The sequence below is a fragment of the Micropterus dolomieu genome, linkage group LG06 (genome assembly GCF_021292245.1).
Source record: "Micropterus dolomieu isolate WLL.071019.BEF.003 ecotype Adirondacks linkage group LG06, ASM2129224v1, whole genome shotgun sequence".
In the NCBI taxonomy this organism is placed as follows: Eukaryota; Metazoa; Chordata; class Actinopteri; order Centrarchiformes; family Centrarchidae; genus Micropterus; species Micropterus dolomieu.
In genome coordinates this window covers 13745200-13766560 of record NC_060155.1, presented here as the reverse complement: position 1 = coordinate 13766560, position 21361 = coordinate 13745200, and the positions used below count along the sequence as shown (strand labels likewise).

General features: G+C 39.0%; 1 protein-coding gene across 1 annotated transcript; it reads left to right on the top strand.

The window, feature by feature from the left end:
- Window positions 1-9850: 9850 nt before the first annotated feature.
- On the top strand, window positions 9851-20979 carry opn7a (opsin 7, group member a). Its single transcript, XM_046052496.1, has 6 exons — window positions 9851-9949; window positions 13294-13381; window positions 14555-14717; window positions 15049-15176; window positions 16937-17271; window positions 20368-20979. The coding sequence occupies exons 2-6, from the start codon at window positions 13294-13296 to the stop codon at window positions 20977-20979; spliced, it is 1326 nt and encodes a 441-aa protein (XP_045908452.1). The 5' UTR covers window positions 9851-9949.
- Window positions 20980-21361: the final 382 nt, after the last annotated feature.

Sequence of the window (21361 nt, the reverse complement as noted above, 5' to 3'; positions counted from 1 at the left end):
ACTGCACCACAGAGCGGAAAACATACCAACAAGCGCCCAAGCCAGAGAGAAGGAACAGAAACACCTGAAGGGGGCACTTACAGCCTGTGGATACCCTAAATGGACCTTTGTGAAGACAGCCACAAAATCCAAGAAGAACAAAACTACAGGGGAGGAGGAAAAGAAGGTCAAACGCAACAACATTGTGATTCCATACGTGTCTGGAGTATCAGAGAAACTCAGGAGGATTTTCAACAAACATCCCTGTGTTTTTTAAACCCAAGAACACACTAAGACAGATGTTGGTACACCCCAAAGACCGCACACCCAAACACAAGAAAAGCAATCTAGTGTATGCGGTCCAATGCAGTGAGGAATGCACAGACCTGTATAATCGGGAGACTAAACAACCACTACACAAACGCATGGCTCAACACAGAAGGGCCAACTCCTCAGGTCAGGACTCTGCAGTCTACTTACATCTGAAGGACAGGGGACACTTGTTTGAGGACCACCAGGTGCACATTTTAGACAGAGAAGATGGATGGTTTGAAAGAGGTGTCAAGGAAGCCGTCTACACCCGGGTCGACATCTGAAATCCTCCTCATGCTGCCTTGATATTCTGCCAACAGGTTTTTTCAAAAATGTGTCTAAATGCATGGCCTCAGATTTACTACAAATTGTCAACATGTCTCTCCTCTCAGGTTTTTTCCTCACAGGCCCTGAAAACTGCAGTCATTAAGCCACTCTTAAAAAAGAGCAATCTAGACAGGTCACTAATGAGCAATTATAGGCCAATATCAAATCTCCCATTTTTAAGTAAAATCATTGAAAAGGCTGTTTTTCAACAGCTTAGTGCTTTCTTGGCACTAAATAACTGTTTTGATGTCTTCCAGTCAGGTTTTCGACCACATCACAGCACTGAGACAGCTCTTGTTAAGGTCTTCAATGACATCCATTTAAACACTGACAGTAGCAGAATTTCAGTCTTAGTATTACTGGATCTCAGTGCCGCATTCAACACGGTCGACCACAACATATTACTAGACAGACTTGAAAACTGGGTTGGACTTTCTGGCACAGTACTAAAATGGTTTGAATCCAACTTAAAGGACAGGGACTACTTTGTGTCTATAGGTAATCAGACATCTGAGCAGACAAAAATGACATGTGGAGTTCCCCAAGGCTCCATTCTGGCCTCTTTTGTTTAACATTTACATGCTTCCACTGGCTCAGATTATGAAAAACAACAAAATATGTTACCATAATTATGCAGATGACACACAGATTTACATAACCATTTCACCAGGGGACTATGATCCCATACGGCTGCTGAGTAACTGTATTCAGCAGGTCAACGGCTGGATGTGCCAGAATTTTCTTCAATTGAACAAAGATAAAACTCAAGTTATTGTTTTTGGAACCAGGGAGGAACGATTGAAAGTCAGCGCTCGACTTCAATCTGTAATGTTAAGAACCACAAATCAAGCCAGAAAGCTTGGTGTATGGATTCTGAGGAGCCACATTAAGACAATTACATAGTCAGCCTACTATCACCTGAAGAATATATCAAGGATTAAAAGACTTATGTCTCAACAAGACCTGGAAAAACTTATCCATGCATTTATCTTCAGTCGATTCGACTACTGTAACAGTGTCCTTATAGGGCTCCCTAAGAAATCCATCAGTCAGCTGAAGCTGATTGAGAACGCTGCTGCTCGAGTCCTCACTAAGACCAAAAAGGTGGATCACATCACTCCAGTTCCGAGGTCTTTACATTGGCTTCCTGTATGTCAAAGAATTGATTTAAAAAATCCTGCTGTTAGTTTATAAAGCAGTAAATGGTTTAGGGCCAAAATACATTTCTGATCTTCTGCTTCGTTACGAACCATCCAGACCTCTCAGGTCGTCTGGGGCAGGTTTGCTTTCTGTCCCTAGAGTCAAATCTAAACAAGGAGAGCGTTCAGTTATTATGCTCCGTATATCTGGAACAAACTCCCAGATAACTGCAGGTCTGCTGAAACTGTCAGTTCTTTTAAATTAAGACTGAAGACTTTTCTTTTTTTACCATTGCTTTCTTTGTTTTTAGCTTTTTACCATTGCTTTTAATTAAATATTTACACGGAGAGAAATGAGTAGGTAATTGAGTGAAAAGATAATGAGAGTGAGATTGAACAGAGTGAAGGAAGTGGTCTTAAATCTCGCGCCTGAGGGATTTGCAGGAACCTCTGTCCACCTGTAAACGTGCAAGTGGGTCCAGAATATAACTGGATCAAAGTGGCCTGTGAACAGACATGTCCTGGTTTCTCTGTAGTGTCCGAGGGTTTTTGGAGTTTCAGTGGACCCAAAGATTGCTATGGACCCGAGTACAGACTAGCTAGAGAAAGTAGATTAAGTGTACTTCTCTGTTTATTCTCTTTTCAAAATAATTGTAACTCAGTTATTTGCTCAACCCCTCACTCAGCCAGTTTTTATTTTCCATTTAACTATTTTAACCCTGATTGTACACTGCACTGTAACTTTTATTATATTTTAAAGTGTATATATCCCTATGTTGCATTTAAACTTTTTTATATTTCCCTGTTGCTTTTATGTTTTATGTAAAGCACTTTGAATTACTTTGTTGTTGAAATGTGCTATACAGATAAACTTGCCTTGCCTTGCCTGTAGGTGGTGGTCTTGACAAACTATTGTTTCTTTTAGGTGATGGGTATTAAATGAGCCCCAGGGCTAAATTATTAAATATTGTAATGTTGTATTGTTAATGTATTGTTGGTATTGATAAGCTGCAATGTTACTGGTTCTCTTATTGCTGCTTGTTAAGTTTTGGTGTAAGTTAGTTTGATGTAATGCTGCAGCATCTGCCTCATACACACCAAGCAAAGTCAGCAGACCTTGGTGCTGAAAGGGCGGTGGGGCCAGTAAAGTGAACCAGGTGGAGTGTATTCCACTTATAATACATCTAGTAATTTAACTCATGCTTTTATCCAAAGAGACTTACACTTGCTATATACTGTATGTTAAAGAAGGCATGCCTCTGGAACAACTAGGAGTTAAGTGTCTTGCTCAGTGACACAGTGATGGATGTCTCTCAGTTGAAATTGAATGCAGGTCTCTCACACCAAAGGCATGTGTCTTATCCACTGCTCCACAACCAAAAAGTATGCTCATTACTGCATGTAGACTTATTTAGCAAGTTAAGCTTTTGGGTGTAGTTTAATCAAAATCTTACTCGTTATTCACAGATGTGGTAATAACTATGTTCCAAAAAATGTGGAATTTCATGTCTCTTGCAAAACTTTTACATTTTCCAGCCTACGAAAGCATGTTTTAATCCCTACAGATGTTATTTTTATTTCTAAATGTACCTGCTTTGCACCTGCCTTGACTTCTCCCTGCACTCACTTACATACCTCTGGTCTCTCACTGCAAACACACCGGCTTTCCCCGCCTCTCTCTCTCCCTGTCTGCTCCTCCTGTTTCTCCATAAGCAGTAGGTTATGTTTTATAAAGTTGCAGAAAAGACACAGAACTCGTAATTTTTCTGTATTTCCACCCGTGAACCTTTTTCACGGCAGCAAGTGCACCGCATGCCAGCTCTTAATTACATAGCCTATCAGTGTCATCGTCCATCCCAGTGATTCATTGTTGACATCGTCCAATGCCAGAGTGTGAGTGTGTTCTCTAAATTAAATGGAGTTTGGTACAAACAGTAACTGCATTAGTGTAAAGGGCCGACCAGAATCTCGGTAACGACTCAGGGCTAGTTGGTGAACTTATTTAACTGGCGAGCTAAATAATGGCTAACATGCTAATCAGTTTGGCTAGTGCTAAGTAGGGATGGGGATTGAGACCAAAATTTCTCAATCCCCGAAAATCAATAAGGTCCGAGCTTATCAATACTGCTATCGAGACTAGTGGGTCCTATAATGTAACATTATTTCTCAAGTGTCTCATCTGATTTATCTTGAGACGCAATGGATAAGAAAGCAAATCTTTCTAATGATGGCACTGAAACAGGGTGGGGGCGTTGGCCGTTAATCGGAAGGTTGGCGGTTCAATCCCCAGCTCCTCCAAGCTGTTCTTGGGCAAGATACTGAACCCCGAATTGGCTGTGTGTGAATATTAGTATATGTTTGAGCACTAGGCTCAGTGTATGAATGTGATGTAGTGTAAAAGCGCTTTGAGTGGTCGCAAAGACTAGAAAGGCGCTATACAAATACAGAGCACTTACATTTAAACTGGCCCGGGACTTTTTATCAGGCTGCGGCCTCTGTTGCTCTGTCGGCTCCTACAGCTCTTACACACGTGCAATAAAACCTTCCAGAGTAAAAAGACGTTATCAATACACCTATCTGTAAGGTAAATCATTTGTCATCCTGTAGGCTATGTTATTTACTAGCGCAGCTAATGTTAACTTGGTAATTACCCAAATGTTAAAGTAAGTTAAATGGAAAGCTGTCTGCCTGCAACCTTAAAATTTAACACATTGTTGTAAACTCAGCTGCTGGCTGAAACAAACAAGCCACTCCTCCTTCTACCAGGTAACGTTACCTGCAGGCAGTGATTAACAGCAGAGGGGAGAAGGAAGAGTAGGAATGATACAGAGTTCTTTCTAAAAGTCACTCAGTATTAATGATGTAAACATTAATGTTGCTCCCACAACCCGACCCCAGATAAGCAGATGGATGGACATTAATGTTGTTGCTGTAGAAACAGCATTTAGTTGTATTTAAAATATTAAACTCTGATCCTATAAACTTTACAAACAACCAGGCAGTTAATATGCACACTTCAATATATGTGTATTTATTGAGTCAAATGTCAAATCAATATATAACAATGGTATCACACTGAATATTTTCCTCATACCGTGCAGGCCTACCTCATGCCTCATGTCTTACCAAATAACCATCACCAAATAATAAAGTATCGATGGTGGTATTGTTCAAGAATCGGATCGTTAAGCAGTCTCAATAAGGGTATTAATAATAAAAATGAAAAAGCATGAAGGCATGTCAGGAGGACGACGTCTAGCTTCTCTGCTAACTCACCACCTCCATCTACACCGACACACACAGATCCAGATCTGAATGTTTCTATCTCTGTTGAGTTGATGCAGATGAGACGCTGCGGAGCGTTTAGCTGCTCAACATGATCGTAGCTGTCATCGACTCCACACAGGTAACATCTGATCAGGACTCACCTCTGCAGAACCTTAAGTCTGGTTCTGATCTAGGTTGCTCCGCAGAGAGAAGTACGACAGGAACACACCTGGACATTCCTGGGTCCCCGTTAATGTCAGTGTGTCCCAGGCCCAGTGAGGAGATGGTGAAGATGGTCCTGAGTCGTCCTTGTCACCCCAAGGACCAGTTCACCACCAGCATCCTGAAGACAAACGGCTGAGGACAGATCGGACAGAGGTGAAGACGACCTAGGTACCTGTTGAACAGCGGTTGTGTCTCCGTCCTCAGTCCAGCAGTAAACTGGCTCAGCTCACCCTGGAACAAATCCTGGAGCTCTTGGACAACCTGAGGCTGAGCTTGAGCAACACCAAGAACAGCTGTCAGTACACACAGGCTTATTGATCACTTCAGGAGGGATTGATAACTGATAGCTGATTGTGTATGTTTCTGCCAGTCTTCACTCAGAGCCCAGTGAACACATTTATACTAGTGTTTGGTAGTTCTCATGACAAATAGTAACTTATAAGTAGGTTCAATTTCGCCACATATTTCAGTCACATATTTCTCCTCATTCTTCAAATGACGAGTGAATGTGAGCGAGCATCAGAAAGTGACGGTGAAAGTTAGCGGAGGATAAGATCAGCATTGTCAGGTTTCCAGCTCTGTCCTCTACTGTACATCTCAATAGTTAAATTAAAAAAGGACTGACCACGGAAGAGCTGAGGTTAGTAACGTTAAAGCAAATTAGGGATGCAGATTAACATTAGTCCTTAAACTAATGAGATTATTCTTTTGGATTTTGATGTACAAATGAAATGCTTGTAGTAAAACAGAAGGGAGATGGTTCTCATGTGGCCTATTTATGTTAATGTATAAAGCAGTAAATTAAGACACTAAAGGCAAAAACTGTCCTATCTGTAATGATTCTCAAGTCATGTAACGGTGTTTTCCTGCCATTTTAAGGTGGTGTGGCTTAAAACTGCTTGGTGCTGCGCAATGAACGTAAAATCACTGGAGAGCATCAAAACTAACCAAATTAAGTTTCCCAGATCTAGTGGTTAGAATTCAACCCCACTAGACTTATTTAGCAAGTTTAGCTTTTTGGGTGTAGTTTGTCTCCCTGTCTGCTCCCCTAAGTTTATCCAGTAGCAGTAGGTTAAGTTTTATAAAGTCAACAAAGACTTTCTTTCTGATTTTTCTACCAGTGATCCATTTTTCACGACAGCAGGTCCATTACATGCCAGCTTGTTAATTACATAGCTTATCAATGTCGTCATCCATCCCGGTATTTCATTGTTGACATCTCCGATGCCAATTTTGTAGACATCACTCAACCTTAATTTGAATACAATGATTTACTCTGCAAGTAATTTTGTGGTCTTAAATTTGACCAGGTGAAACCTGCAGAAACCTTGATATTGTTCCATTATCTCGTCTAACGGACTTAACAATTTGCATAGTGTGGGACTTCTTTTAAACAATCTTTATTAGCTATCTTTATTTGGTTATGATTCCATAAAACTCCACATTTAAAGCTCCCTTTTATATTATTTAAGTAAAAGTGCTACTCATGGAATAAAATTATGCAGAGTCACTTTTTCCACAAAACACAGTAAAGCAGTAAAAGGAAGTTTTATTTATCTCAAGAGACTCAAGTTATAACTTGACACCAAAAAATCTCATTAAGGATCTGCAAATAGGGAATGTTCAAATGTTGTTGCAAAAAAGAACAAAACAAATTGATTATCAAAAATATTGCTGGTTAATTATCTGATCAAGCAGTCAATTACTTAGTCTATTCAGCTTTATGCAGGATGTGCCTTTTGTCAATTGTAGAAATGACAGATGTTTAAGATTTTGATACTAATAAAGGGAACTTGAATTGTAGTAATGAAGTTGTATTTGTATTTTTGAGGACTCCTATCTGAAAATTGACTTTTTGTAAATTTCAAGTTGACTAGTAGTTTTGTTTGAGTTTCCATTAGTATTTGAGTCTAGCACAAATTTTTGAGTAGATTTCCCTCAGAGTACAAGTTGTGCACAATTACACTTATTGAGTAAAGAATTAGTGGAATGTAATTTTAATTAGCATCAGTGAATCAATGCAATTTAGTATGCAGAAATTATATTAAGTTAAGGTTTACTCAAAAATACTATTACCCCTACTATAAAAGTTTGAGGTAATCAGTTTCTACAAATATTTTGAGTATTCTGAACTTATTTGGGTTTACAGTGTAGGGGGCTTTTGTTACCTTTGGACAGAGCCTGGCTAGCTGTTTGTCAAACTAATTGGTTTGCTTTAGTAGCATGGTTGGAACTTAATAGGCCACTGAACTTAACAAGTAATTTCTACTTGCTAATGAAATAAATGGTTTTTAATCTTCCTGCGCTGGTGTTAAATGTTTTAACACTTCACATTTGACTGGGCATTCCAATAGATACAGGTGTGTTAAGGGTAATTTTTCTAGTTTGTCCAGTTTTTGCATCAGATGTAATGCTAAGGGAGAGGGGCAGCAGGGTCTAACTATAAGAGACTCATGTATCCTAAGATACAGTTGAGGAAAACAAGCTCAGCTTTTGGACATATATACATTAAGAATTTGCTCAGTTGTTAAAAAATTGTAGATGTTAAGATTTTCCTTTACAGTCAATGTTAGCTTAACTCCATGCTGATGAAGATTATGTAATATGATTGAAAGCTCCAGAACAGCTAATAAATGGACCTTGTTTTCTCAAATGCTGTTTCCAAGTTCAATAATGTCTTGGCAACAATACTATACAGTTTCAGTTCAACTTTATTGTTAGACTCAAGGTCCATTAGAAAGACATACAACAACATTACAGACACACATCTATAGCAATTATCATCATCAAAATGTCCCTTAAATTAGTAAGAAAATGAAAGGATGAATCAATGACATTTTGTTCTGACCTCTCAAGTGAGATGAAAAGATGTCCCAGGCAGATACGCAATTGTACAAAGATCTCACTGTACTAAGTCTGTTGCTTTTCCTTCCTAATAAAAATGTCCTATCCAACTATAATGTTTCACAAACAAAACCCTACAAGGAGCCACTGTATGTGCAAAAAAAAGTACTGTTTTAGAATAAATATGAACAATGTTTTGCCCAAACTGTAGGCAGGACAGACTTTTCCTTGCAAGGCAAAGTTAGTGTTAAATGCTTATTCTGTATTCCCGCCACCAGACCACTTTGATGTTCATGCTGTGTTTTATCTTATTGTGGACATTCATTTTTTTGCCACCCTCTGTGGCCCATCACAATTAATTCTTCGACAACACCTTTACACCTCGAACACAGCTTTCATCTCAAGCTTTTGGCTCAATCAGTTCCAGCCACCTATCTGTGTGTTGGTTTTGTGTGTGAGTGTGAAAGGAGAGCAAGCGGCATGCGAGGCAATATTTTCACTGAGTGTAATTCTTTTGAAGGTAATTCATCCCTGCTTTCAAGGTGTGACAAACTGGATTGTTTCCCATTTTCTGAGACATTTTCAAAATTCATTTTCGAGTGCCACCATATATGCACCGTAGCAATCACTGTGATTGATTTCATCCATGGTTGTGGGGTAATTAAAAACAGTATCCCACTGCAGACATAATGGGTAAATCATTCTATAGACAGGGATGTTTACAGGGCGGAAATTGACTCTCATCCACTAGTACCATACTGCTCAAAGAAGAGCAATGCATAAGTGGGTTGTAAATGCTACAAAATGAGAACAATATGGATGTGAACACCCCCCAACACCCTTGAAGCTGAAGATAAACACCTCAGTTTCACTTCAAATTCATTGTACCAAAGCACAGAGGCGAGGTAATAGAAAATGTGTCAGTGTCCACTGTAGTGTGATAAATGATCTGCTGATATGAGCAGCTACTGTACAGGATATAATACTGTATATATTGGTGCTAAACAAAGGGAAAACATTTTTATTTTCTTTCAAAGCTACTTAAAGGATATTTTAAGGGGGATTTAGGGAACATTATTTCAGAACATTGAAATATAAATTTATTGGAATCCCAACTAGCTATTTACACCCATAATTTCTTTCAAAATGCTGTTTGCTTTTTCACTTAACTTCTGTAGGCCTATGTCTTTTTTTTCTAAACACCATCCCTTTGGTTTTTTATTTGTACAGTACTCCTCAAAAGTGCGCTATGCAGAGAGTCATAAAAATATATAGCAGTTCCAAATGTAGGACATAATTCAGAATGAAAACAGCATATTGTGTCAGTTGTGAATGGCAAATCATCCAAATTCCCCTCCAAACCAACCCAATTCGTGACTTTTCTAAAAATAGGCCATGACACTTCCTCATAAAACAGCACTGTCTAACGCGCGCACAAAACGCATTGTTTGCTAAGAGTATACAAACCACAAATAAAGATGCACGTTAAAACATTATAGCGTTTTAATATTAAAACATGATGTTTGCGCCACTGTTCAAAGCAAGACCCCGCAGTAAACGCGAGGGTTTTTGCTGCGTTTCTGAATTCATTTGGAATTGACGTCATTCATCGATTAGCGCAGCTTGCAGGTTGGGGGATCGGGCGCTCCAGCTCATCACGAAGCCTCCTGACACAGTGGTAGGCACTCAGAGTGTGATGCGCTCTCAAGTTCCTTGACTCCTCTGACTGCTGCTGAGGGGAGTGAACATCTGTGAGACTACATTTGGCGCAAGCAATAATAGCCAATGGGGGAAAGGTTAGAAAGTCATTTTGAAAAGTTACTGGGACCGTAACTGGATCAAGCGTCTGGATTAAGGTAATTCAGCACTTATTCCCCAAGGTAAGGCACCTTTTCTTCGTCTTTAGTTAGTAGGCTAGTCTTGTAAAGCAGTGTACGTCAAGACGACAGAGGCGAAACTGACTGAAATATGTGGCGAAATTGAACCTACATATAAGCTACTATTTGTCATGAGAACTACCAAAAACTGGTATAAATGTGTTCACCCAGCTAATTTGCGCACATAGACGGAACTTTGTGGATTGCATTTTTCAAAGGGCTGACTTTCTAAATGCCTGACAATTTCTGTATATGTTCGTTTGCATGCATACAAGCGCTCTTATCACTGTAACACTAAGAGTAAGAGGACAGTAAAGGCATCCAAAAGTGTAATTCAAACACAGAACACATAAGTAGAATTCAAAGTGATAGACTGGCCTTTTAAAAATCACTTTTTATTAATCAGTTAAGAATCATTAATCAGCTCTAGTCTAAGTCTTTTAGGGTATCGTCTCAGCTTTGAAAAGTTAATACCATAAGTTTTAACTGTGGACATTTTTATTTATTTATTTAACCTTTATTTAACCAGGAAGACCCACATAAGTGATTTAAAGCAGTGGTGTGTCCAGACCTTTTTGATTGGGGTGGCCCTTATGCAGGGGTGGCATTGAAGCATGCACACATTTTTAGGGTTACCAAAGTTTTTTATATCAATTGAAATGTCCCCTTTTAATAAAGTGCAAAAACATTACACACATTTTATCTCTATGTCAAAATTTTTTTTTAGTTGACGCCAACTATTTTGTCATGTCCCTTATGACTATGAATTCATGATTATTCATTAAAATCCCATTATTTAGTGACCCCTCAACCGCGTTACACAAATCATTCCACCCAACATAAAAATAATGAAGTGATGATTAGGTGATGAGCCCTTATGTCCCCACCACTTTTCATCACAGAGTGACGCCCTTGTTTATAACTACATTTTAGTCATGCACATTGTGATGTTGTGGTCGTCAAGCTTAACAACTCAACCCAGTTACATGAAACAAGCACAGAAAACTATTACTTGTGAAAATTACATTTGTTATTTCAACAATAGATATGATTTCTTAATCTCATGCAGACTTTGTGCTCTCCTGTAATTCACCACATTTAGAGCAGGGGCCATCTTGAGGGAAAGATTCACAACCCCGTCACACTCAACCCCATTGCTTTTTGGTTATAACAGGGTAGTGAGACTGGATTGTATTGTGTTTTAACTCTTTAGTTGTGAAGTTATCCAATTATTTTAATTAATGATCAACAATATTTGATCAAGAGTCTTACCTACCACATGCATATGTTAAATGTAATAATAATAAAGCTCCTTCTGATTCTGATAATGTCCATGTAAAAGCTGTGTGTTCTGCCTAGAGGCACCTTTCTTTACCACACTGGCAAAGAATGGCTGTATTTGTCAAGGAAAATTAATAAGGCTAATATCCACAAATCTAGTGTATATAATTTGTGTATATTACTTTTTGTGAGTAGCATAAGGGGAACTCCAAACTTTAGCTCATTATACAACCCTGTGTTGTAAAATGACAAATAAATCTAACTTGTACACACACACATATACTTTGTGGCTATCTTTATGAGAATTTTCATTGACCTATCCCTAACCCTAACCCTCACAACTAAATGCTTAACTCTAACCCCAACCCTAAACTGAACCTAAACCCAATTCTCACATTCACTCTAGCCTGGACCCTCAAACAGCCCTTTAAAGAAGTGAGGACCAGCCAGAATGTCCTCACTTTCCTAAAATGAATTTAAAAAAATGCTGTTGGATTAAAAAAAACTCAGTTCAACTGCAATGTTATCTATTGTCCTCAAATGGTTAAATAATTAAACACAATGTTTATAGAAAATCATACAGTGAATTTCAGTAAAACCCACAACTATTTATATTCTAAGCTGGATGTGTCCCTTTAACCGTGTTACTATCTTCAACCCTGTTAACCAGTCTCAACCCCATCACACCTACATTTTATACTTTTTTATTTATTTATGATATTTCATATTGTTGGAACTATGTCTGAAATGTTTAGAACAATCATAAGAATACCGATTTTAGTTGAAATTCTAAAGTTAAACCACATCTTTGATAAAAACATTATACGGTATATATATATCACAAAAAGTGTCAATTTCAGGCTTTAGTAAAGCATAAGTATGAGATTTCATGTAGCTTTTCTATTTATAGTTACTGAATTAGTGTTAGGGACATCTTAACAGGAAAATGTTGATTTCATGACAAATGCATTTTATAATCATATTCAGACAGCTTTCATAGTGTCCATAACGGGGTTGAAGACTAGTGGTGCACATATCAAAATGTAATAACCAAAAATAATAGGGATTTGATACCTGAGGTGGGAAAATATGTTTTTCTGAAAGTTAAATATGTTATTAATGTTGTGGGGTGTTCAGAAAAGTAATACATTTTGGTGAAAAATCAAATAATGTGAACATCCAAATCGTACCGTTTTCGTGGAATGACTCTATTAACATTACAGTATCTTAGAGTTTCTTACATTCCTGTGTTGAAAATTGTACCTGAAAAAAAAAATATATATATATAGATCATGCACCTGTATGCGGAAGTCCGGTTTAGTGGTCAAACAGTGTCCGACAAATTCAGCCAGTAACTCGGCCAATACCAGAACACATACATGCCTTGTTCAGACTGCCATCCCAAATCCATGTTTTGGCATAGTAAGATTGTATACAGATTGATTTTAGAAAGTCTTGACAGCAAAAACCCACATTTAATGCAGTCTTTGAAAATTGGATCCAGGCCACATTTGGAGGTGGTTTGAATCAGATTTCTACAGATGCACCAAAGTCTGAACGGTAAAATTGGATTTCAAAGTGTCTTTTGTGTCACTCGAAATGCGACACACAACGACATCAAATCAAGAGTGCAAGAGTGGCTGAGCAGACTCCATGCTGTGAGTTGTCAAATCGCCAAGTTTCACACCGCTTGACTTGTTGATGATTCATGTAATTTGCATGCAAGAACTGACAAAAAAATCAACTTGCAGCAACACTTCAAAAGTAGTCTAAATAAGCGGGAAATCTATGGACCTTGCAACCCTGGAACTAAGGTCCCACCTCTGGCCAGGCAGATACTTTCACGCAAAACCTTGAAAGGTTTCCTTTGTGAGAAAACCATGTTTATGCATATAGCAGATGTGTTTCAGACAGTAACAGATTAAGACAGATAGTGTAGAGGCTGACATTTTTTTTAAAGGTTTTAAATACACATATTAAAAGCCTATATATTATCAGTTAGAGCAGCTCTTGACAGTGCTCTTGAAAAACTCAATTTTCAGATGGCCATGTTAGAGGAAGATGTGGGATTCCACTCCAGCATACCCGTGCCACTGGATGTAACTGTGGCTGTGGTCTACTCTGTTTTTGGTGAGTAAAGAAACTCAAACCAATCTCTTTTTTATTCCTTAACAGATTATAAAGAGTTAATCACACTAATAATGCTGTCAATGACTTTCCTACTCATTTTGCTCAGGCTGAAATGAGTAACAGCGTGAAGCAAGACAGCACGCTGTGTGTCCTTGGAAGCACATTTACCTTTGTGCTTTTGACTGTGTTACTAAGTGAAATGCATTTTACTTCCACCTATAATACTTAACTATGCATATGTATTACTTCCATCTACATTTACCTATATAACTATATTTACATCAATGTACAGACCCAGGCAGCCAATGTTGCAGCTGTTCATTAATTGTTTTTGCGCTGAACACGACAACATATGGGACCTCTGATAATGAATTCTATGACTCAACCACGTACTGAAAAGAAAAAAAATAGCCCTAGATTAACCTTCATCTTAGTCTTTGATCTTGCCAACATTACTGGAGAATCTCCACATTTAATGTAGTCGTAGCCTTACTAGAAGGAAACCAAAAATACATGAAAAAAAGGTGTATAACAAATTAATAAATACTTGAAAACTTTATGTCCAAATTAATCAAAATGCAGTCATGTCTAAAAATAGACTTTTGTTTTGGTACAAAATGACATTTAAAAATACATTTTTTAAAGACTCTTTAAGGATATGTTCACTTAATGTGATTTTTTTAAAAGCGGCATCACAAACTCATTAACCGAAATGCTGAAACAAGACAGCGTAGATGTAAATGGGTGTTTACATTAAAATGTATTTTCTGTCCATGCTCTGCCACGCTGAAACGTTCTGTGTAATGTTAGTATTTATTACTAAAATAAAATAAAACACTGAATGTCAGGACTATGGTTGGAACAAATTGTAAAACTCTTGTAGTTTTGTATTGAACACATGCATATTTTTTATTTGTAATACCACTTGCGCCTCGAGACGCTGCCCTTGGTCAACATGAGAGGGTGAAGAAGTAGAGCTCTTTGCTCAAGGTTAGCTAGTGATGTCGGGGAGAGGGAGAGAATGATGGTAGGGGAGGTGAAATGGTGCCCTCTATTTGTTTTGGAGCAATTGGAGCTATTCCAAAACCAATTCCCTGACATTAGCACCTCAATCTTGTGGCACACAATCAAGACACCCTTACATTCAGATGTTTTGGTCTGTTGTTCCTGCAGGAGTATGTTCACTGTTTGGAAACAGCACACTGTTGTACATCTCCTACAAGAAAAAGCACCTCCTGAAACCTGCAGAGTACTTCATCATCAACCTAGCTGTTAGTGACTTGGGCCTGACTTTGTCCCTCTACCCCATGGCGATAACTTCAAGCTTCTACCACAGGTACTACACCTGGCACCTAGAACTAACTGGCATCAAAGCAAGGAAAGAAAGGGGTTGTTCTTATCACCATAGAATGGGACACTTTCATGTGAAACACATGCAATAGGGCAGATAGGTATGGCTTTTAGTCAGACTTCATATTTCATGGTTCATTTAACTATATGGTTGGTTAGCAGTATGATTGCCTGTGAGTTCACAAATATGGAGTGTCATGCTCATGCTGTGTTCTCCTCCTTTCCCTCTCTCACCCTCTCCCTCATTGATCTTTCCTCTCTGTCTTTTCTTTGCACTGTCCTCTTCCTTTCTCACATCTCCTTACCCTCCTGCGCAGATGGCTGTATGGGAAAACATTGTGCTCCATATATGCTTTTTGTGGCATGTTGTTTGGCATCTGCAGTCTGACCACTCTAACCCTGCTGAGCATGGTGTGCTTTGTGAAAGTATGTTATCCGCTCTATGGTAAGTCTTCAAAGAAGCTATTTTTACCCAATGAAATGGCACAGGATTAACTATCCCATCCCTGAATGGCTGATTGTTGATTTATCTGTGGAAGGAAACGAAATAATAATCCCTCCATGAAGCACTGCACATTAGCCTTCCTTTGATGACTGACAAGTCTAGGGGCTGCACTCAATAAGTTTTACTTATGATGTTGGTTAATGTATTGCAATGGGGCCTTCTATTTCACCTCAAGAAATTGTGTTTTCAGAGTCACAAAAGCGTTTCGATACAGAACTCTCAATTAGACGCACTTTGTAACACAAAACTTATACGAATTATTTTTGAGGTACTTAATCAATTATTGTAGATTTTCTTTTGGAATGTTGACCTACAAAAATGTATATAATGTATATAATGTATATAATGTATAACTGTACATCCAGTCAGCTACCTCATTTAGACCACACAGCCCTTCATCTGAAGCTGATCATTACAAGTCGACTGAGAATGCTCATAAGGCGGCCTTCGTAGTGCAAGCATTCAATATTTGTATGTTTAAAGACAGAACACAGAATGGGGTCTCAAATAATTAAATTAAGTTCTTGAGTTGCATCATGGACTGGTGAGGGGGGAAGATATAGCCATGGTGGCAGATACAGACAAGCATATTCCTTGATTTATTTTCCAATGGCAATCCCCTTTAGGGAGAAGGATAAACTTAATTTAGCCTTAGTGAATCAGACTTGTCATGGAAGGTTTATTTGTATTACAGGGGAACATACAGTGTCCACTGTTTTTGCCCAGCACAATCAGGATGCACATGGACCAGATGCACTTGCACACGACAGGCCTTGTATTCTGCTGTTTAGGTTTCTTTGCCTTGATTCCTTCAACTCTCTTCAGAGTAATGGGGAATTGTCTGACCCTTACGCCATGCCTTGTGTATGCAGTAAGTTTCAACATAGGCATAATGACAGCCAGCCACTCAGATCTAGAGCCCTCTGCACAGGCCAAAAACTCCAGCCCTAGCCTGGCCCTAACCTTCACTTAAAGCTATCTCTGATGCACACTCTCTCTGATATATGCAAATACACACACATACATGCTACAACGTAGCATACATATTAGGTAAATTTTATTTAATAATCTGACAATTATGCCCACAAATACTAAGACAGACTGTCCATTACAGCATAAGCATGCAATAAAGACTAATGCTGCTGGCCTGAATCGACCAAGCGTCAGGGGCCCACTGGGTCCGCACGGACTGGCAGAGCTCTACTCAGAGCTGGTGTAAAGGCATTCACCTGCCATGTATGTGAACAAGTGTCAGTAAGTATGCAGGACTTGAACTTCTGTCTCAAGCTCTCTTTTTTAAATTCTTCATGCAACTACTTCCATCACTCAAAAAGACTGTACGAAAGTCTGCAGCGTAATCCCATTTTGAATGATTAGTTCATTTCTGTCTCTATGACAGTAGGCTTTTTGCCCTGCCTTAGGGTGTTGCCGTTCATACAAGCTATAAACACTTTTGCCTTCAGGTGCAGTCGGACAACACTATGTATGAAATAGTTTGTTTCAAGCAGGCCCTGTGCTTAAATGGAATAAGTGCTTCTGAGAACACATGGGGGACGCATTCACATACTGAGAGATTTCATTAGAACTACTCAAAAAATTTATTCTAGCATATTTTCTTTTGGTAAATCTATAAATAATATTTGTGCCAGATTCTTTCAACTACAAGAATGATAAAATACAAACTTAATGTGTTTTCACAGGGAACAGGTTTAAATATGTTCACGGCTGTCTGCTCATTACCTGTGCTTGGGTGTATGCGCTGCTGTTTGCCTGCTCCCCGCTGGTCCACTGGGGGAAATATGGACCAGAGCCCTACGGTACTGCCTGTTGCATTGACTGGCGCCTGTCCAACCAGCACACCACAGCACGCTCCTACACTGTGGCACTGTTCATCTTCTGCTACATCCTTCCGTGCTGCATTATTGTAGCATCCTACATAGGCATTCTGGTCACAGTGCATGCATCCCGCAAGAATATGGAGCAGCATACATCGAGGCTGACACACATGAACGGCATCCAGACAATTATTGTTAAGGTAAGAGGAAAGTCTGATAAAAACAAGTCATTACTTCCATCATATTAGAAACACCATTTGGCTTATTAAGTGCTTTTACACTTTCTGCTAGAGTCAACATTTTAAGTGCTAAGAAAGAAGGCCTAAGAAAGAAGTTTGTGACCCTACCACTACGGTATCTTTCACTCTCTCAGTCTCGTCTCACCTCTACATGCTTGCCCCCATCTTTGTGTACACGTCTGAAGAGTATTACTAATCCGCTTGCCCTCTTTTAACTACATGCAGGATATGTATGATGTATAAGCCTGGAACATAAGAGCTGTCAGAGCTGACAGTCATTTAGTCATAACTATGATTACTGGTACAGCTTTTATTACTTTCACTTGTCCAATCTGTGACCTACTGTAACTTTAAAACAAATGAAAGAAAGAACTGCTGACCAGTTAAAACTAAACTGACACCAGATGAATAGATAAGGTAAAATGTTAAATGTGGGGGGGAGCTAGAGGGGGCGAAGCGCCTCCTTAGAGACGAGTCATCTGGAGAGTTCAAAACTCCATTTGTTGAAGAAAGTGGCAGTGACCTCAATAGATCCTCCAGTGATGCAGCTTCTCATTAGCAGGAATTGGCTCTGGCTGTAGTGTGATAGATGAGAAGCTATTGATGCCATTACTGATAAATGGTCGTCATCGTACACCATTCTCCAAGAATTACTCTGATTCATACAAAAAGACTCACAAAAATGCCTTTCTGTCCATGTAGGCTCTGAGTGATGTTGGTAAATAAAAATTTCAGGGCGTGATGATAAATGCTCAGATATACCAGCCAGTCACTCTTTAGATTGTATCTTGTGCTTTTAAAGCATAAGTCTGGTGATATTCTGTATTTTTGTTATTGTTGTCAAATGCCGTGAAAAAACGTAAACAAACAATTGTTCCTGCTAACAAGTACTGCCTGATTGACAAGCTTATACCCTTGTGCCATAGAGCTACATGGTTGTCCAAAAACTATTAAAAACATATAAATGAGCCACTGTAGTTTGCTGCCATAAATACTCACTAAAACACTAAATGTGTATTAATCTGCGACTGAAAGTAGTCCCCAAGAAGTACGCTTGTTTGACTAACATTTGCTAAAACCTGCAGTGCCCAGATGTTTAAGGAAACTAATTTTTTAAAAGGGAAGTCAGAAAGTGTGTAGAGACCAAGGTTATTATATATTTCGATTTTTCATTAGGTTTTATTTTTATTTCGTTTTGATTTTTGTTTTCAATTTCAGTTTAGTTTTAATTAGTTTTTAACGTGGGTTTGCTAGTTTAGTTTTGGTTTCTGTGATCAGCGTTGATAACCTACTGAAAAGGTTATCCAGCTTGATATTTGCCTTTATTAAGGCAAAGGTGTCAGCATCTGTGACTGAAGTAAAATCAATTAATAATATTGCTGAAGGCTGGTAATACATAACGTGAGGCTACACAGTGCAACATTATCCTCACTTTGATCACGTTACAAGACAGCTGGCATGGGTCTCAATTAGGCCTATTGTTGACAGTTTAATACATATGCATATTAGCAAGTTATGGCATACGAGAGAAAAGGCTTAATAGCCGATGGTAACTTACATGGTGATCAACCGTCATGGTCGGTGATTTATTTCTTTTTATTGTAGAAAACACTTTATGGCTTATTTCAACAACCCGAAACATAAAATGGCGTTGAAACAGTATTAGATTACAAAAAAGCCAAAAGAAAACAAACCAAGAAAGAAGGTAATTGTGAGTCTTATTAAAGTATCATAATGTGAGTCTGTATTGCAAGGATCTTGCTAAATGTGGTCAATGGATTTCATCGTTTGAGATTGAGAATGTGTGCTGCTGCAAGGAATTGTGGGATAGCATTCTCTCCTGTACCTTATGCTAAAGGAGATATGAAAGGAAGCATTGAGGCACCATTCCTTAGCTTTTAGAGAATTCGAACAGCTCTTATCATGGCTGCCACGGAAATACTTCTGGTTCACTTCACTCAGTTAGGAACCTTCCTAAGCAAAAAAGACTTTTCGAACGCAGCCGAGGAGTCGAGGAGACAGAAATTTGGGAAATGAGAAAGTCCCACTGCCTGCAACCCAAACTAAACAAAACACTACTCGATACGGTTGTTATATTATTTAGTAGCTACACATGTAGGCCTATGTATAAAAGATAATAGAAAACATGTTCAAATCCCACCAACTACACAGGCGATCCCTACCTGTGTCTCCCTGACTAAGTTAGCCTACCCCTAATGTTACATGGGACTCTCCTCGTAGCAGCGGTCGCCACCTGCTACGCTGCTGCCAGATGCCGCCCTGACCCCGGGCTCTCTTGACAGGTAAAGCAATCATGGAAGGACGGCCACAGGAAACGCAGCGTGCCAGTGTAACACCAAATCTGTGACCTATCAGATTCTGTGACTACACCCAAACGAGGATGTTTTCCTAACCATGACCAAGTACTTTTGGTGCCTAAACCCAACCAAGTACTTTTGGTGACTAAACCCAACCAAACTGCAACTGCTTCACATTGTCTCGAAGCCTCTGGTGTTTAACTTGTCATTTGGGTCACAGAATCTGATAGGTCACACATTTTGGTGTGACACCGATCCAGCCAGACCAACTGCCCTGCAACATCAGTTCCCCCATATCCACTCGAAATGTAGGCTTAGGCTATTTAGGTTCTATGAAATAAATAAACAAAAATTATAAGGACATTTACTCTTTCATTTTAGTTTATTTAATTAGTTTTGCAAACCTACAATACAGTTTTAGTTAGTTATCGTTATTTGTAAAGCCTCGTTTTTATTTTTATTTCAGTTAACGACAATGTTTTTTCACATCTAGTTTTCATTATTTCGTTCGTCTTCGTTAACGATAATTACCTTGGTAGATGAAGTACCTCACTGGTGGTTTTGGTGTTTTCATGGGATTTTGTTGACAGTAACAAAACTACAGAAAAATACCAGACTCATACACATAATATGGTTTTCTGTGCAAAACACCTAAAGCTGATTGTTTTTCAAAAGTATTCATTTTTTAATGAACAATAACCAATTACACTTTTATCCTGTGTGCTCTTCTTCCTGCAAGCTAAGTGTTGCTGTCTGCATCAGTTTCTTTGCGGCATGGAGTCCATATGCTGTGGTGTCCATGTGGGCTGCCTTTGGACACATTGAAAACATCCCCCCTCTGGCATTTACCATGCCAGCCATGTTTGCCAAGTCCTCTACCATCTACAACCCAATCATCAACCTAATGCTGAGGCCAAACTTCCGCAGAGTGATGTGCAGAGACATGGGTAGTCTATGCCACGCCTGTCTGAAGGGCTGCTTCTGCTCCAAGGGACCAGCTAAGTGCTGCTCCAAGCCAGAGATCAGGGTCAAACTTCACACAATCCACAAACAGACCAATCAATTCCCTTCATCCAACTCCTTTGCTCAACCTCCTGTAGTATTAGTAAAGGACCACAGCTGTGAGAAGTGCAAGGATGCTTTCGAATGCTTCAGACACTACCCTCAAATGTGCGGTGTCACTAACTGTGCCAATGGTGGTGACTCATCAACACATAAGCAGAAGACTCAAAGTGTGTGTTGCAAGAAGTCTCCACTGGCCACCATGTGTGCGAAAAGGACTTCAGAAATAAAAAACTTCAACATTAATTTAGAAATGGTTCCAGGGCATGCAAAAGTGGCATGGCCCTGATATTTATCTCAGTTTATAATGTTTACACAATGAGACTGGACCTATTTTGCAGGTTATGTTCTTTCAGACGTGAAATTACTTAATCTATATTTTCAGGGAATGTGTCAGGGCTACATGGCTTAACATCTATAGTTGTCCACCTGTTCATTTCCCAGTCAGTATCAATGCCAGTCTTTAACTTCTGGTTCAGATTGAGACACCTTTGGAACTATCCAATCCCCTAGGCTGCATTTTATGTGTTGCAGCAACTTAAATTTCTCTATAAATCAAGATTGTACCACCTCAAACATTACTTGAATCATCTGTCTCAAATCACTGTATTACCTTAACACAGCTGGATGTACGGAAGTGCTCCTTTCAAATTAGCATAAATTTGGCAAAG

Coding starts and splice junctions, on each gene's coding strand:
- opn7a (XM_046052496.1), top strand. CDS start 13,294: ATGGCCATGTTAGAGGAAGATGTGGGATTCCACTCCAGCATACCCGTG. Junction 13,382..14,554: donor TGTGGTCTACTCTGTTTTTG/GTGAGTAAAGAA, acceptor TTGTTCCTGCAG/GAGTATGTTCACTGTTTGGA. Junction 17,272..20,367: donor TCCAGACAATTATTGTTAAG/GTAAGAGGAAAG, acceptor TCTTCCTGCAAG/CTAAGTGTTGCTGTCTGCAT.